Below are 15897 nucleotides of genomic sequence, written 5' to 3'. Positions count from 1 at the left end.
AGCGCTAATGTATTTGCAAAGCTTTACAGAGCTTTTACCTACTGATCTGCCTGTAGGCTCTTATTGAGAAAAAATATCAGCATATTGTGGGAAAAATATGTGTACACTGGAGGATGTAACAAAACCCTTTTATGGGTTCCCACAATCAGCTGTTCAAAAATACTGTTACACAATACACAACACAGATCTAAAAACGGCCATGATATATGGGTCAAGTTCATTATGCTATTATAGCATATTCTTTTTCTTTTTTAATAGGCCCACAAATCTAATAAAAAAAGCTAAAAGGACCAACTTTTATATTCTTGGAAAAGTAGAAAGCAAGCCTCTTGATTTGTTGTGTGAGAATCTTTAAGAGCCAGCACTTTGGGCTGTGTTTGTTCTGAAGCAGGTGCCCATGAAAGCAGGAGAGCACAAACCTCAGCAGTCCGCAGGCGTTGTTTGTTCAGGCGCTGTGCCTAATGTTCCATAACTGGAGTGATGCAGAACCGTGCCCCCCCACCCCAGCAAAAACACCCACTTAAGGCATTCATTCACAGCTCTGATCACCAAGACTTCCACTGATGCTCCGAGAGCCAGGCCAGGGCATGATTTACACACACCATCAACCCAAATAAAAACTCTGATTACAGCATTCTCTCTCTCACACTCTCCCTCATTCAGTTTCTCTTTCATTTTGATTAGCTCCCTGGGGTCTCCATCAGACTCTAATCAGAGGCGGATGCACACTCACACACGCTCACACGCTCAAACACACACACACACACACACACACACACACACACACACACACACACACACACACACACACACACACACACACACACAGAGAGAGAGACAGAGAGAGGCCAACACTCACTTACAGCCCTTTTCTCATACATAACTCAGTGAATAGCCTACCTTTGATTGGTGGTTCAAAATAATGTAGAAATAGAAATCTTTAGAGTGCTAGAACCATCTGACAGCATCAGTCAAGGTCGCTTAAAATGATGGTGTGATGAAATGCTACAGGAATGGAAGAGTGTGTTAAGTAACAATGTCGGGGGACCATCGAATGTTTTTCTGTACAAACTTTGTGTGTCATTTTTTAAAAGTTGTAATGCCCTGTGAACTCAGAATTGAAATTTCGTCATTTTTAGACAATGTTTTTTAGTTTTGGTCTCATCTATACTCTAGTGTACTCTTAAAATTGAGCCGTAGCAGAAACATCTTTTTTTCTTTTTTTGGTTTTCCTTCTTTTTTTTTTTACATGTATTTTGCTGGGCTTAGCTGGTCTTCAAATCTGGTCAGACTCGTCTGCCATCTGGTTTCAGAGGGGTTTTGTGCACTGAAAATCCGATTCACCCAGCTTGGATTTAATTTTAAACCAGCTACACTATTTAAAAATAGGTTCCAAAAGTTCAGTGAACAGTTCTTAAAATAACCTTAAAATAAAAAAAAATTCCCAAAGAGTGGAGAATATTTTAATCTGAAGAACCTTTTTCCACTACAAAGAAACTTTTGTGCAATGGAATGTTTGCATGGAAGTTAAAGGTTTTTCATAGAACTGCCAATACCAATAAAGAAACTTTACTTTGAAGAGTAAGACCAGCAAACTAGTTTAAGCTGGTTTAAGCAGGGTAATACCACAAATTTAATTGTGTAAGCAAAGCCTGTTGGATTGTAAACACTACAGCACTTTTAACATTTCTGTTTGTTTAAAAGCTCTGACGTGAACTTGAGACATAGCAAATGGCGTGAATGGAGTGGTACTATGTGTTTTCTAGTGAGTGAGTGATGCATTTTCTATAGGCAAATCATGAAGTTACCTCCACAAAAACCCAGTGGGATTTTTCAATTGGCTTTTGGATTATTGCAGAAGATAAGCTCTGAGATCAACAAAAGGATATGATTCATGTTTTGTTCATCATAATAATCTTCACATATGAACACAACTATGAATTTTGAAGAACAAATACAATCGCCAGAAGTAAAAAGTTAATATAAGCTGTAAACAACTACACCATGGGCGCATATCTTGTTTAAGCTTCTGATAACTCTCTCAGTCTTTATTTAAAATACTTCTCCCTGAAGGTCTGAGTTAGAATAGTTTGCAAGAGTGCAATTCTAAACACAACGAGACTGTCAAATTGGACTAGTGACAATTAAAGTGTTCTATGTTCCATTTATACTGACTATAAAATGGTGGCACCACAGATGAAAGCCATGGTTTGTTGGTCCTTGGTACTTGTACTTTTTTTGTTTGTTTGTCCTGTTTTAAGCAATATTTCCCCAATCAGAAATAGTACACCAAATAACTTTCTGCTGACATTTGAGCATTCAGATGTTTTACTGGACATTTTAGTCGGAGGAGCTGCGTTCCTATACAAGCGCTCCAGGCGACGCAAGCGGGTGAAACGCGCCGGTGCCCTCGTTTAATTCCGACAGCATGGATTTAGAACTCTACTGCCAATCATTCATCTGGCGAATCTCCGCTCCCTAGCAAATAAATCAGAAGAACTTTTTAAACTCCGCTGCGCTCTGCTTCACAAAAACCTGGCTGAACAGAGCCATTCCGGACAGCGTGTTACATCTAAAGGGCTTCCAGCTTTTCAGAGCAGATCGCGTCACCGAGTCTTCGGGGAAAACGAGAGGCGGTGGATTATGTTTTTATATTAATGAAGGCTGGTGTACAGACGTGACAGTTTTAAAGAAGATATGCGGCTTAAATTTGGAAGCGCTCTTCATTACCTGTAAGCCTTTTTATTCATTGCGGGAGTTTTCCTCATTTATTCTGGTGAGTGTGTTCATTCCTCCTGACGTACGTGTGAGCACTGCGCTAGAACTGTTGGCCAATCAGATTACACACACAGAACAATGTTATCTGGACTCTTACATTATCGTTATCGATGATTTTAATAAAGCTAATCTCACCTGTGAACTGCCTAAATATAGACAGAACATCACATGCCCCACCAGAGACAGCAATATACTGGACCACTGCTACACTGTTTTAAAGGATGCTCACCACTCTGTCACCAGAGCAGTGCTGGGATTCTCTGATCACTGTTTGGTTCATCTTCTACCAGCCTACAGGCATAAACTCAAATCTCCTAAGCCTGTAGTAAAAACTGTAAAGAAATGGACTGGAGAGCAAGATTTACAGGCCTGCTTTGAACTTACTGATTGGAGTGTTTTGGAGGCTGCAGCTACTGATCTGGATGAGCTTACTGACACCATGACATCCTACATCAGTTTCTGTGAGGACATGTGTGTTCCCACCAGGACTTATTTAACTTTTGACAATGACAAACCTTGGTTCAGTGCAAAACTCAAACAACTTCGCCAGGCCAAAGAGGATGCCTACAGGACTGGGGACAAAGACTTGTACAAACAGGCCAAATACACACTAAATAGGAAGATAAGAGTGGCAAAGTACTCATGGAGATGATCGTGGACTTCAGGAGAAATCCCCCTGCTCTCCCCCCTTTCACCATCATAGACAGCACTGTGGCTGCAGTGGAGTCATTCAGGTTCCTGGGCACAACCATCTCTCAGGACCTGAAGTGGGACATTCACAGTGACTCCATTGTGTAAAGGGGAACAGCAGAGGTTATACTTCCTTCATCAGCTGAAAAAGTTCAACCTGCCACAGGCACAGATGACACAGTTTTACTCAGCTAATATTGAGCCGGTTCTGTGCTCTTTTATAACTGTCTGGTTTGGGTCAGCCAGCAAATCGGATTTAAGAAGACTGCAACGGACTGTAAGGACAGCAGAAAGGATCATTGGTGTGCACCTGCCCAGTCTTCAGGACTTGTACAACTCCAGAGTGAAGAAAATGGCAGGTAACATCATCACAGACCCCTCTCATCCCGGACACAACCTGTTTGCACTTCTCCCCTCAGGCAGACACTACAGATCACTGTGCACTAGAACGTCTAGGCATAAAAACAGTTTTACCCCCCATGCCATCTCCAGCTTAAACAGCTAACATGTGAATCATTACCTGTGTTCTGTAATTCATTTCCGTAATTCATTCTACATCTTTAATTATTGCCTTCTCAAGTATTATTTAAATACATATGCATCTCTTTATTTATACAGTTCTATATAGAGTAAAAATGCACAAATCTGTACATAAATCAATCTACTGTTCCAGATTCATACACATTATTTATTGTTAAGTCTTAATATTTAAAAAAAAATAATAATAATTCTCATGTCAGATGTGTACAGTATGTATGTATGCATGTATGTTTTACCAGGAGCACCCTAAAAAAAACCCACAACTAATTCCTTGTGTGTTTGCGCACACCTGGCGAATAAAGCTAATTCTGATTCTGATTCTAATTTAAATACTCATTAGCAACTGCCTTTTTCAAGACAAGTGAAAGCTTCTAATCTCAAGGAGGTATTACTTAGCATTTTATGTCATAGAATAAAATGTAAAAATATTTTGTGTTAACAACGAACCTTACTTCAGGCATTTAACCAAAGACCCATTCAACACCTATTGACCACAGGATGATGGAACCAGAAGTGCTTAAAATTCTGACTTGTTTCTGTGTTTTGGCCACCAATGAATCCCTGCAGAACTCCACTGCACAAATTTGCACACCTTTAAATTTTAGTATTAACTTGGCATTACTAATAATAAAGTCACGTCTGGGCAAGATTGTCACGAAACTAACAATGTGTTATTTTTAAACTTCAGGAATTAATATTCAGTGTTCCTTATTTCCCTCCCATCTCAGACGGACCTCCATCTTATTCCTCAGTCTTTTCATCGCAGGAAGAGACGAGTGGTATTTTTGAGTGAGAGGCTGTCAGAACTTTACCGTCAGAGCCGCTCATTCAATTTGATAAGTGAGAACATCTCCCCACACCTTTCGACCCACTATGATCATCTGCCAGCGGGAATACTGATCCTCTCCCTTCCTCGCACACAAGCATTTTCATTTCTGTTGAGATATGAAGATAGTCAGCCATTTTTCTAGACTTTCTCTTTTTTCCTGGAAGTTTTGTAGCGTGTCATAGTTTCAGGTTGTCTGAGACTTGAAAGCAGATCAGTGAGATGCGGGTTCAAAAGCTTGTTCTCTCGTGAGGGGAGCTCACAGGTATGAATATGTATCAGGGAGACGGCAGACGTGCAGTCGCTTTAGTTGGCCTAAGAAAGCCTTGCGCTGAGCGGCACTAGCACAGCTCTGGCTCCCAGATCTCAGAGCAGAGAAAAAAAGAAACTTCAAAAGCATATCTACAGCGATACAGCTTGTACCAGGCAATACTAAGGAGGAAGTTTCTAGTGAGCGCTTTATTTTCTCTTATATTCTTACTTGCTTTTTTCATCTTTCCCTCAGCCCCCCTTTCTTGCTGGCTCTCTTTAACGCTCGCACACAGAGTAGGTCTTGCCCATTGCCTGGGTCTCTTTAATCATCAGCGCTAGGCACTGAATAACTAAACCGAACATTTCTAATGCTGCCTGTTGTATCCAGCTGGCTCGAACCCCAGGCTGTGGTCGTGTGCAAACTACTGAGCAGCTTTTTTCATGATGTAGTGCTCTTGCGTGGTGAGAGATGGTTTGTTTTTATGCATGGTGCCTTAAGATAAGGTTCTTACTGCTTGAGTTTCCCCAAAATCTCTCTCTCTCTGTCAGAAAAAGGAGAGGGGAAGCATGGCCCAGAGATGAATAACTTGTGTTGTAAAAAAGCTGAAGCTGATGTAGAAACTTCTGTCATCATTTACTCACCCTAATGTGTTCCAAACTTATTATGATGTTTTATAAACAAGGTTCGGGAGGAGCACGTTTAAATGAGCTACCAAGCTACCCAATCAGCTTGAGAGGAGGCCTATATACAGTATATTCATAGCCAACTCACTCACGTTCCTCGACAGTTTTCCGCATCCTTCCACCACCCCATCTCCTCACTTTTAGCTTGATCCTATTCCCAGTAAGGGGCACAGGGGGCAGTACTCTGGGTTCGGGCTGAATTCCGAGGACAGCACACCAAATATGCATAACCTTTGCTTTAACCTGTTCATATGTACAGTAAGTGTGAACTCGTGAATGGCTTTCTTTACCGGAATACAAAAGAGGATGCTTTGAAGAACTGTTTTAATCCAGTCTATGAAAGTCAAGGGAGTCCAAAACAACACTGAACCACACCGACTTTCACTATATGGAAATATTTTTTAAAATATCCTTTATGTTCCAAAGAGGAAATACAGAGGTTTCAAGCTTGAGGATGAATAAACGATAAAATAATTTTAATTTTTGGGCAATTTGTCTCTTTAATATAAAAGATTTACAACTGAAAATTTACAAATTACAAATTTAAAGAGAATGTGAATTATAGAGATACTTTACCCAATCTCTATGATTTACTTCAGTTGTTTTTGTTGCATGACTTGCAGAGTTGCATCATTATAGGCTAATGGTAATTAGTTTGTTTAAGTCTGTCATTTAGTTTGTGCAACCACGTCTTCAGAGCATTTAGACTTGATTTCACAGATTTTTATGGCTTTAATGGTATACAGAGCACAGCAGAGGGTCTCTTTCAGAAGCACAGGAGCTGCAGACTAAGTGGCCTCCTGAAAATGGATTTATGAGTTATGATCACTTCAGGGCAAAGCTTACACTAACCCTCAGGAATACTAATCTGGTTATTTTATTAAAATGAGTTTTGGCATTCTCTCTTTTTGGCTCTTTCTGAAAAGAGGATTTGGAAATGAGAGTGGACCATAAAAAGATAAAAATGCATAATCAAAACATGCAACTCTAGTGCAACTTCTAAGGAAGCGTTTTACTGCTGAATTATTGGAGTATAGCTATAATGTACGTGTATGCTAAATTATGTTAGAGGCTAACAGAGACAAAACTCTTAATATAATTAATATTAATTATTAGTTAATTATTTAAAAAATAATTATTTAAAATAGCTGATACATTAATATCTAAATAGTTTGAATAATGTTCTCTGTGCATTTTAAATATATATTTTTATTTCATAACTAGTGTTACAACTGATCTCACAGCCATGATAAATCATTCATGATTATTGTCTTATATTCATTCTAACATTTAGCCAACAACCTAGAGAAAAAAAAGTGCTGGAGAGAAATCACACAGCTTGCTCTGTATCATCAATTAACTGTCTTTTGAAAATCTAGAAATTACTGTTGACTGCAGCATTCACTTTGTAGGAGGCAATCAAATTAAGCTTTTATACAAAAGTATGCAATTTTATTGAAGGTTTTCCTGGCAGAAGAAAGATAGACAGAGAGGGAGAGGGAAAACGAGGTGGTGAGGCTAACAGACTCAAAAAGTGAGTCAATTTTACTGAATATCTTTAAATAAAAGCATACATCACCGTCATTACTGGGGTCAGACCTTGCATCAATTTCAAGAAAGGAAAAATAAACATGGCATGAATGCTTAAATTTACATATACAACATAAATCAATATAAAATTAGTTTTGGCCCAGTAGAGCCATGGATTGTATGTGATGTGAACAGGCAGAGACTTCAAATCAAGGGGACTCGAGCAGAAATACAAGACAATCACATACACACACACACACACACACACACACACACACACACACACACACACACACACATGCCTATTTCACTCTTTGTCACTGACTCAGTCGAGCACCTGAGGGATGATGAAGAGGGAGCCAGAAGAAAGGGAGGTTTACATAAAGGAAAAGAGGAATAATCAGATGAGTGCTACTCCACAGGTGGGTGAAGCCATTTCAAGCTGGATCAAAAACAGGCTCTACCTGATCTAACTTTAATTTTGCCAGCACAGAAGATGATTACCCACACCAAGGCTGTCAGATCTCTCCACCGTTTGGCTGTAAGTCTGAGCATTATGGGTTTTGCCTGGCTTTAAGAGCCTATGAACAGATGGGCTTTGGCTTTCATTTTGATTTAATGTCCCATATTTATGTTTTTTGTTGTTGTTGTTGTTGTTGTTGTTTTTTAGGTTAGGTCTATAGTCTATAGCACAGTGGTGATTCACCAGGGGTGAATTAACTAAGCAGTTGCATCACGTTTGTCTGAATATGTTGAACATGCTTAAATGTTCAAAAAAACATAAAAGCATTTTTCAAATACTGTACATTATTGTAGGTCCTCTATGCCCCGCCTGTCTCAAACACGTCATTTTCTACAAAGTCCTTTCTTCTGACAAGCGCAGTCTGCTCTGATTGGCCAACTGACCCAGTGCATTGTGATTGGCCGAACACTGCAAGCACTCATCAGAAATGTAACGCCCCTGTCCATAATTGTGAGCTTTAGCTTTCAAAATAAATGTAAAGACAGTTAATAATGTCCTTAGTTTTACCATCAATTCAAGCCGAAAGGGGATCAGAATCGCGTGACAGACACAGTGATGAAGCTCCTTTGTGTTTGTAGTACACAAGCCACGGACGGTTAAGACAGCTGACTCCACTGTGTGACCCTGTCTCTCTCTCTCTCTCTCACACACACACACACACACACACACACACATACACGACGCGGAAAATACTTAAACTAATAACAAAATTTAAAAAAATAAATAAATAAAAAATAAAAAATTGAGGAACCGATTCACTAGAATGAATAAAATATTACAGCTCTGAAATTTTAGAACTCTGTTTAGGATGATTTGAGGCCCCATTTACCCTAGTGTGTTTTCGTTTTAAAACGCATAACTTTTACTATGGTTACGCCAATAGATTTCTCTACCCCGGGTGTTTTCCACGTTCAAAAACTGAAACTTTTGAAAACGCTGCTAAACCGTTTTAGTTTGAAAACTCCGGGGTTGCGTTTCAGTGTAAACGGACCAAAACAGATACTTTCGAAAACGATGCCGTGGCTACCCACATGATCTCTGTGTATCCTTGACGACCGTGTAACGGCATCATGAACAGTTACAAGGATGAAATCTGTCGAGTATGTCACTGTATTTGTTTTGGTATGACTCCCAATCAACATTTTTGGCCGCCATGGCCACCTTGTAATCATTAGTTACTTTGAGTAACAATTCCACCTCATCATCTGTCCACACAAAGACGTCCTTGCTTTTCCTCGCCATCATGCTCATTGTTGAACCTGCCAGTGACTAGCAACTGACTTCTTGTTTATACTTTTACGCACATGCCCAGTGTGCATGCATGGTCACGTGACATGCGTTTTCGGTTATGTAGTGTAGACGGAGATCATTTCTGAAACGCCAGTGTAAACGTTGATCGTTTTAATTCTAAAATGGCGTTTTAAAACGAAAATGCACTAATGTAAACGGGGCCTGATTCACTAAAAATAATCAGACTTTCCAATGCTACATATGAGATGTTGTATACTTCATGTATGAAGGTCTACAAAGCCTTGAATTTACTCGAATAAAAAACTGCCATTTTAAAAACATGAAATTTATCAAAAGAACTTTAGACAAAAATTTGCCAAAAACGACATCATAAATGAACAGCACTATTCAATAATCAGTTTAACCAGGAGCTAAATGTGCTGAAATACATTTGAGTTGTCTTTATTTCCAGCACATTTGGTTGTCAGATTGTGGTTGTCCACTGCATCTTTCACAAACTAGCACTTAGAATCAAACATTACAGACAGCATGTGGCAATAAGAAGTGCTATCAACATGTGCAATTCATTCCTATCCTCAGTGCACAATTACAATGTGAGCTATTAAAGCTGCTCTGAATAGATTAATTTTTCAGTGGTTGTGGTGGGTGGTGTCAGTGAGACACTATCACCAGAGTGTGCAAGCTAAGAATGGAAGAATGAGCAAGAAAGATATGTAAATTGTCTGCACCACACTGGACATTTAGCAGTGGAGATGGTTATGTCCTATAGCTTTGATATGCACTAAACAGATTCTGAGTGGCCCCTACAGGCACTGAGCGTCCCTACTTCAGTGGCATATTAAATAAGCGGCTGGCAGGGCACTAGACTATGAGGGGCATGTAGTGTTCTTCTGTCTTACTGTATGCCTCATAGTTACTGTAGAATAATTAATAATGAGGGAAAAGTCTAGCTCCAGAAAAAGTACGAACTTTACATTATATAACCCTTATGTGATTATATTTAGCTCCAAGGCTTAGTGATATGGTATATGGATTTCTGTGGTCATATCAGAAGAACTGATGTACGATGTGTTTTACATCAAACACACTTCACCCCGATGTAAATGCTTGAATCTTGTAACTATTTTATTTCCTCATGTTTTCACATTTCTGATCAGTACATCTCATCTTCTCTTCATCTTTCATGTTCCACCACTCTGTTCAACTTTTTTTCTTCCTAAGCGTGAACATTCAGTATTAATCAGTAAGTTTAGTTGGTTGCGTATAAGAATGAGTTTATTTTGTAACCTCTGCAAATTATCCCTGCTCTCTATTTCATACAGTCTGTTTGATCTACTGTCCTGTGGAGTATGAGCAAGTGGCAGCAGGTCTGCCATCAGAGAGGCCGTATTTGGGGCATGGGAGGGCAACCATTCCACACACTGCTTCCCCTTATGGCTTTCCCTAAAGGTAGCCGGATATCTGCATGGATCCTCAACTTGTCCGAAAAATCTATTGAGCCTCTCAAAATCATTAGAAAGCCGTCAACTCAGCCGTCAGTTTTATTTTAATGTTTGTACCTTCCAGTGGCAGCAGTCAATTAGCCAAAAGTGCTTGCTAGAGTAATGAAGGTTGCAATTCTATGTATTGTTGTGTAGGACACTTTGTGTCTTATAATCATTAGACCATCATTGGAAACTTTTGTAATCACCTAGCATTTCCAACATTTAGTGCATTCAAAAAGAGAAAACCATTCTGTTCACTGAACTCACAATGTTGTCTAGAACTAAACAACACATCTTGTCAGCTTTTCAGAATCTTTTTACATAAGAATTGACCACGGCACCTGTCCAGCACCTGCCTTCATTATGTGTTTATTAAAGGACAGGCCCAGCACAATATGAGATGAGTTTGGACATATGAATCACCAATCTTTGCCAGTGAGTGACTGTAGAGTAGAGCTCTTGCTTGCCAGAGCAGACGACTTGTACCAGAGAGAGTTAATTAGTGCAAATGCACAGTTGTGTTATTGGGCCACTGCTGGCAATGAGAAGCATCATTAACACAACCTCCCAGTCCCTTAGATCTAAGTAATTAAGCACTGCTCATTTGAAATTAAGGTGTTAACATTCGCTGAATTTGACATGTATTATGCCATTTTACTGAGTTTTTTTGTAGAGGTGGGTAAATGCCAATTCAGCCACAATCCTCCTCCAGGCAAAATGGCAATTGCTTCTCCCTGTCTTTCAAAGTCTAAAAGTTCTGAACCTTAAGAGCCTCAAGTCAAATTATAGACTTCAAAGACACTAGTAACAAAACTGTCATTTCTCGGAATGACATTTAATTTATTATTATTCCCATGACATTATCTTACAGATGAAAGTATGTCTGGCTCTACCAAAATAAGAGAGAATAAAAAGCATTTTAAACATGTATGAACAATCAAGTGCATGTTATTTGTTATTACTTACATTACAAAGTATGAATACATAAATACAGTTCAAGATTTTACACTTTAAATAGATTGAAAAAAACATTATTGCATGTCCACACTACAGCTGAGCAAGTACAAACTTACTCTAACCTACTAAACAACACAGTAAATAAAAATTAAAAACAGGACATTTTCAACTGAAGTGATGAACACTGCTAAATCCATTAAGAGATACAATAGCTCAATCACATGCTGTATTTCGCACCAAATAATGATGTAAATTTTCATATTGTAAAAAGAAGAATTTAATGAAACAAAACAAACAACAACAACAACAACAAAAAAAAACTTTTCTCTGAATTTTATTCTGAATTATTCAGAATTTTCATGTACATTTTGCTTAGTCAGTTTAAGGTTGCTCAAGGGTATCTCCCATAAGTTCTTCATAAATAAAGTCCTTTGAATACTTGCTGGGTAGTCTAACTGTAAAAATATGCTAATTATACTTATTACTAATTGAAGAAGGCATTAACATTTTAATTTGACTTCAGGTTATGTTTAATTTCAGCCAACTGCTGATTGGGCTCAACTGCTGATAAATCACAGTGCGCTGAGGCAGGAGAATTTCATCTGTGTGTTAATGCGGGGAGACGATGGATGTATGAAGAATGGAACAATAAACAACAAAGTAAAAAGTCCCACTATCTTTGAGTCTACACTGCAACACACAGAGATGGAACAAAAATCAATCACTACTCAACATGAACTTTGGCTGAAAGTAGAACCTAAACACCAGAAAGTTCACAGCACACTTGGGCTGGGCTTGTAAGCTATTATTCTCATATTCTGATGTATATATTTTTATTTTCCTTGGCCATGTCGTTCTGACCAGAGCTAGCTGGTTGGTCCAGGGTGGCGATGAAGGTCTTGGCTGTGGAACAGAGGATGTAGTAGGGGGTGGATCTGCAGAGTACTGGCAGCAGCAACAGCAGCGGCAGCGGCTGCAGCCATGGGCATTGGACTGAGCATCGTGGGAAGCAGAGAAAAAGGAGGCAGGGGATGGAGAGTCAACCCAGGAACATGATGGTGAGGGTGAACTGGGTGGAGGGATGAGGCTGGGATCAGGTGAAAGGGTTGAGCTGCCAACATAGTTGCAGGCAGCGCTGATAAAAAGGCAGCGGGAATTGGAGGGGCAAAACTGGGCTGAGAGAGAGAGGCATGAAGGGGAGTGAGCAGGGCAACAGAGGAAGGGTGAGGAGCAATAGAAGAGGGTGTAGAAGAGGGCTGGAGTATGCTGTATGGCAGACAGGCTGAAAGTGTGGTCTGGTCGGATGGCTCTGGATTTGGTACCGGTAAATGGGTCATGTCTACAGATGCTTGCTCTTGAAGGTGCTGCTGCTGCATGTGCTGCTGGGCCTGGAGTTGAAGCAATCTGTACTTCTCAATCTCGTCATCAGTAAAGGTGATCGGTTGCTCTGAAAGCGGAGGGGTGGTGCGTTTTGAACAGTGAATCCCTGCAATTTCTGCATTGTCCCCTTGGTTTCTGATGTTGAGCTTTTGTGACAAAGTCATGTCTGGATTCAGAGCTGAAGCAGCACAGGTTTCTGTTGATGTATCCTCCTTGGCAACTTCAAGACAAGCTTGAGGTATAACTTGTGGATTTGATGAACCAGTTGAAGATGTTTGAACCTGTTTACTAATACAGGCACTTGCATCATCTTTATTAATCCTTATTTTTCTTGCCCCTTTCTTAATAGAGGGCAATTTTCCAATTAGCGGTAAGGTGAGTGTAGTATTTGCTTTCATTACTTTAGGATCCTTCTCAGCCAACTGGTTTGTTGGCATTGGGTTAGATTTGTGTGTAACACATTCTGTCCCAACACCTGATTGTAAGGATGTAGGCTGAGCTGCATGGTTACTTGTAACTAATGGGGGTGAATGACTCCTCTTTCTAAGAAGAGAATGGGAGGATTTGGTCTTGACCAATCTCTCGAATGGCCATCCAGAAGAACTGCAATGTTTCTGGCTCTGTCCAGAAGGGGATTGCCTAATATTGGAATTAGACAACCAGTCCCCACTAAGATCAGAGATGCTAGTGGTACTAGAGGAACTGGGGCTATGAATGGACACTGGCTTGTTATACCAACTGTCTTCACTTCTTTCTGGACTTGACCAAGGAAATTCTTCTCTATCCCTGTGCCTCCTACCTACAGGGCTAAGCCTTTCATACCACCAGTCCCTGACATCTTCTTGAGGTTCAGGACTGTCATAGACTCTATAAAATAACTGCCTACCTGTATGCTGAAATCTGTGCTCTCTGTACTTATGCTCCTCGATAAACCTTTTGTGCCTTCTGATGCCGTACCTTTCGTGCTGATCTGGGCTGTTACAAACTGTTGAATATTTTCGCTTATTGTAGATGTAAGGGTCTGTGTAATCCCAACTTTCTCCTGTAAGTTCAGAATCTTTGCATGGACTGTAACTGTAGTGAGGATCATTGTAAGAAATACTTCTAATGTAAGACCTGGACTGACTATGCTCTTTTCTCAAAGGGTACAGATAGTTTGATCTTGGTGAGGTGGAACATCTCCCCATGTGGGACACAGGTGATTCCCCATCTGAGTTTAAGTCTGACAGGCCACTCCATGACCCAGATTTGTCCCTGATGGGAGTTGAGGCAGCATTCCTCTTTGAATCATAGGTGTCGTCATACCAGCGATAATTTTCCTCTCTTCCTGTCGTGTTGTGAACAGAATATGACAAAGGCCTTCGCCTTACCAAGCGCAGTGCCGACACAAGCCCCCTCATCGTTTGACATTTCTTCCTTTTACGTGCTGGGGCAGAAAGCGAGCTTACAACAATGCTTTTGAGGCTGTGCTCTGGGGTGCCACTTTCATTTGAAGTCTTATCTCTCACTGATCTTTTTCTCTTTCCCAGCTTGTGCCTCCTCTCAGTGCATGCTTGTTTGTTTTGTGACGTGTCGGTTGGAGTGCTTTGGAATTCAAAGTGTCCTCCAGCTTCTGTCTGCGAGCAGGTTTTGAATGCACAGCACGCTTGCTGGATCCTGACAGCATCTAATTTACGCCTAAGTTTTTTTCCCTTTCTCCTGTGTTTGGGTATCTTTGGTTTTAAAATGCCTAATTTACCTCCTGGAACAGCTCTGTCGTTTTGGCCTGCGAGTTTGTCGACAACACAGAGATCTGACTCCTCAGCTTTTGTGCTTTTGACTTTGCCCTCCATCTGTTTGAAATAGTGGTATAGAGGGTTACAGCTGTAAGATACCTGTGGCTTGCTGGAAGTGTACTGCACCAGCTCAGAAGGCCACTTCGTCACACTTCCATCCTTGCTCAGTACATTAAGGAAAGAACCTGTATTTTCATTCTTGCTCACTTTGTGTATTTTATACTCCTCTGTCTCTTTTTCTGATAAACAGTCCTTCTCATTCTGCATAATACTGTGTTTGCTGCTTTTCTGTGTATGGTGGTTTGAGCATTTGTGTATTTGGAGTTGGCCTTGGGCCATGGTGCCCTGTCCATCTGTGTAAACAGTAGGGCCGGGGCACTTGAGGCATTCTCTCTCCTCTGATCCCCCATAAGTCCTCTCTGCCCTGGGCCTCTGCCCCCCATCGAGCAATCTGTCCTCTGAACCAGCTGGCTTCCAGTCTGCTCTAGGACTGTGAGTGTCACGACACCCCAGCTTCTCTGGCTCACTTGTGCTGTAGTTTGCCTTAATTTCAGAGCTTTCCACATGTTCTGCTTGTGCTTCTATTTGTAGTGTTTGAGAGTCTCCATCCACCCATTCCAGAGTCGGTGGATCATGGGATATATCATGGCCATCATTACTTGGGGTTCTGGGTGAGCTTGAGCAGGACCAGAGGGCCTCTAGGGCGAGTCTGTGCCTGTGGCGCTGGAGCTCTTGATAGTCACTGGTCTCTTCAAGTCCATCACTAAACACAGATGCACAAGAGTCAAGCTTCAGTTGAGCTCGCCTGGAGAAACAGAATGAGACCCCTGCCCTGGGGCTCCGGTGTCCTGCAGAGGATTTATTCTGTAAGGGGTGTTTTTCATGGCATAGCTGTTGATGTGTGGGTATATGAGTGGAGGACAAGGCCTTCAAAGAGACAGTTGAGTCTCGTACTGATGATGCTATTGGTTTTGTGTCAAACCTGCTACTGTCAGCAGTGGGGATTCTAACTTGATCTTTATCCTTGTTTGTAAACCTTAACTTTGGACCTTTCCTGTCATCACTGTTGGCAAGAACAGAAGACAGTATTGTTATTAGGCAGAGCTAAATCTAATATACAGTGAATGCATTATATATATATATATATATATATATATATATATATATAGTCTAGATTTTGTATTTTTGTGTTTTTTTAGTATAGTCTATTTCTTGGATTTTAGTTTT

At 40.5% G+C, this 15897-nt stretch overlaps 1 protein-coding gene across 1 annotated transcript in view; it reads right to left on the bottom strand.

Moving 5' to 3' along the window:
- Nucleotides 1-11363: 11363 nt before the first annotated feature.
- The window catches only part of LOC109106543 (G patch domain-containing protein 8-like), a 78727-nt gene continuing 74193 nt past the window's right edge, over nucleotides 11364-15897 (bottom strand). The window contains exon 4 of the mRNA XM_042772615.1: nucleotides 11364-15733. Within this exon, the coding sequence (XP_042628549.1) occupies nucleotides 12382-15733 (3352 nt within the window). The 3' untranslated portion in view covers nucleotides 11364-12381. The remainder of the gene's footprint in view (nucleotides 15734-15897) is intronic.

This window comes from Cyprinus carpio, chromosome A16 (assembly GCF_018340385.1).
Source record: "Cyprinus carpio isolate SPL01 chromosome A16, ASM1834038v1, whole genome shotgun sequence".
NCBI lineage: Eukaryota > Metazoa > Chordata > Actinopteri > Cypriniformes > Cyprinidae > Cyprinus > Cyprinus carpio.
Note: the sequence above shows the minus strand (reverse complement) of the source record. Positions and strands in the feature narration are given on the sequence as shown.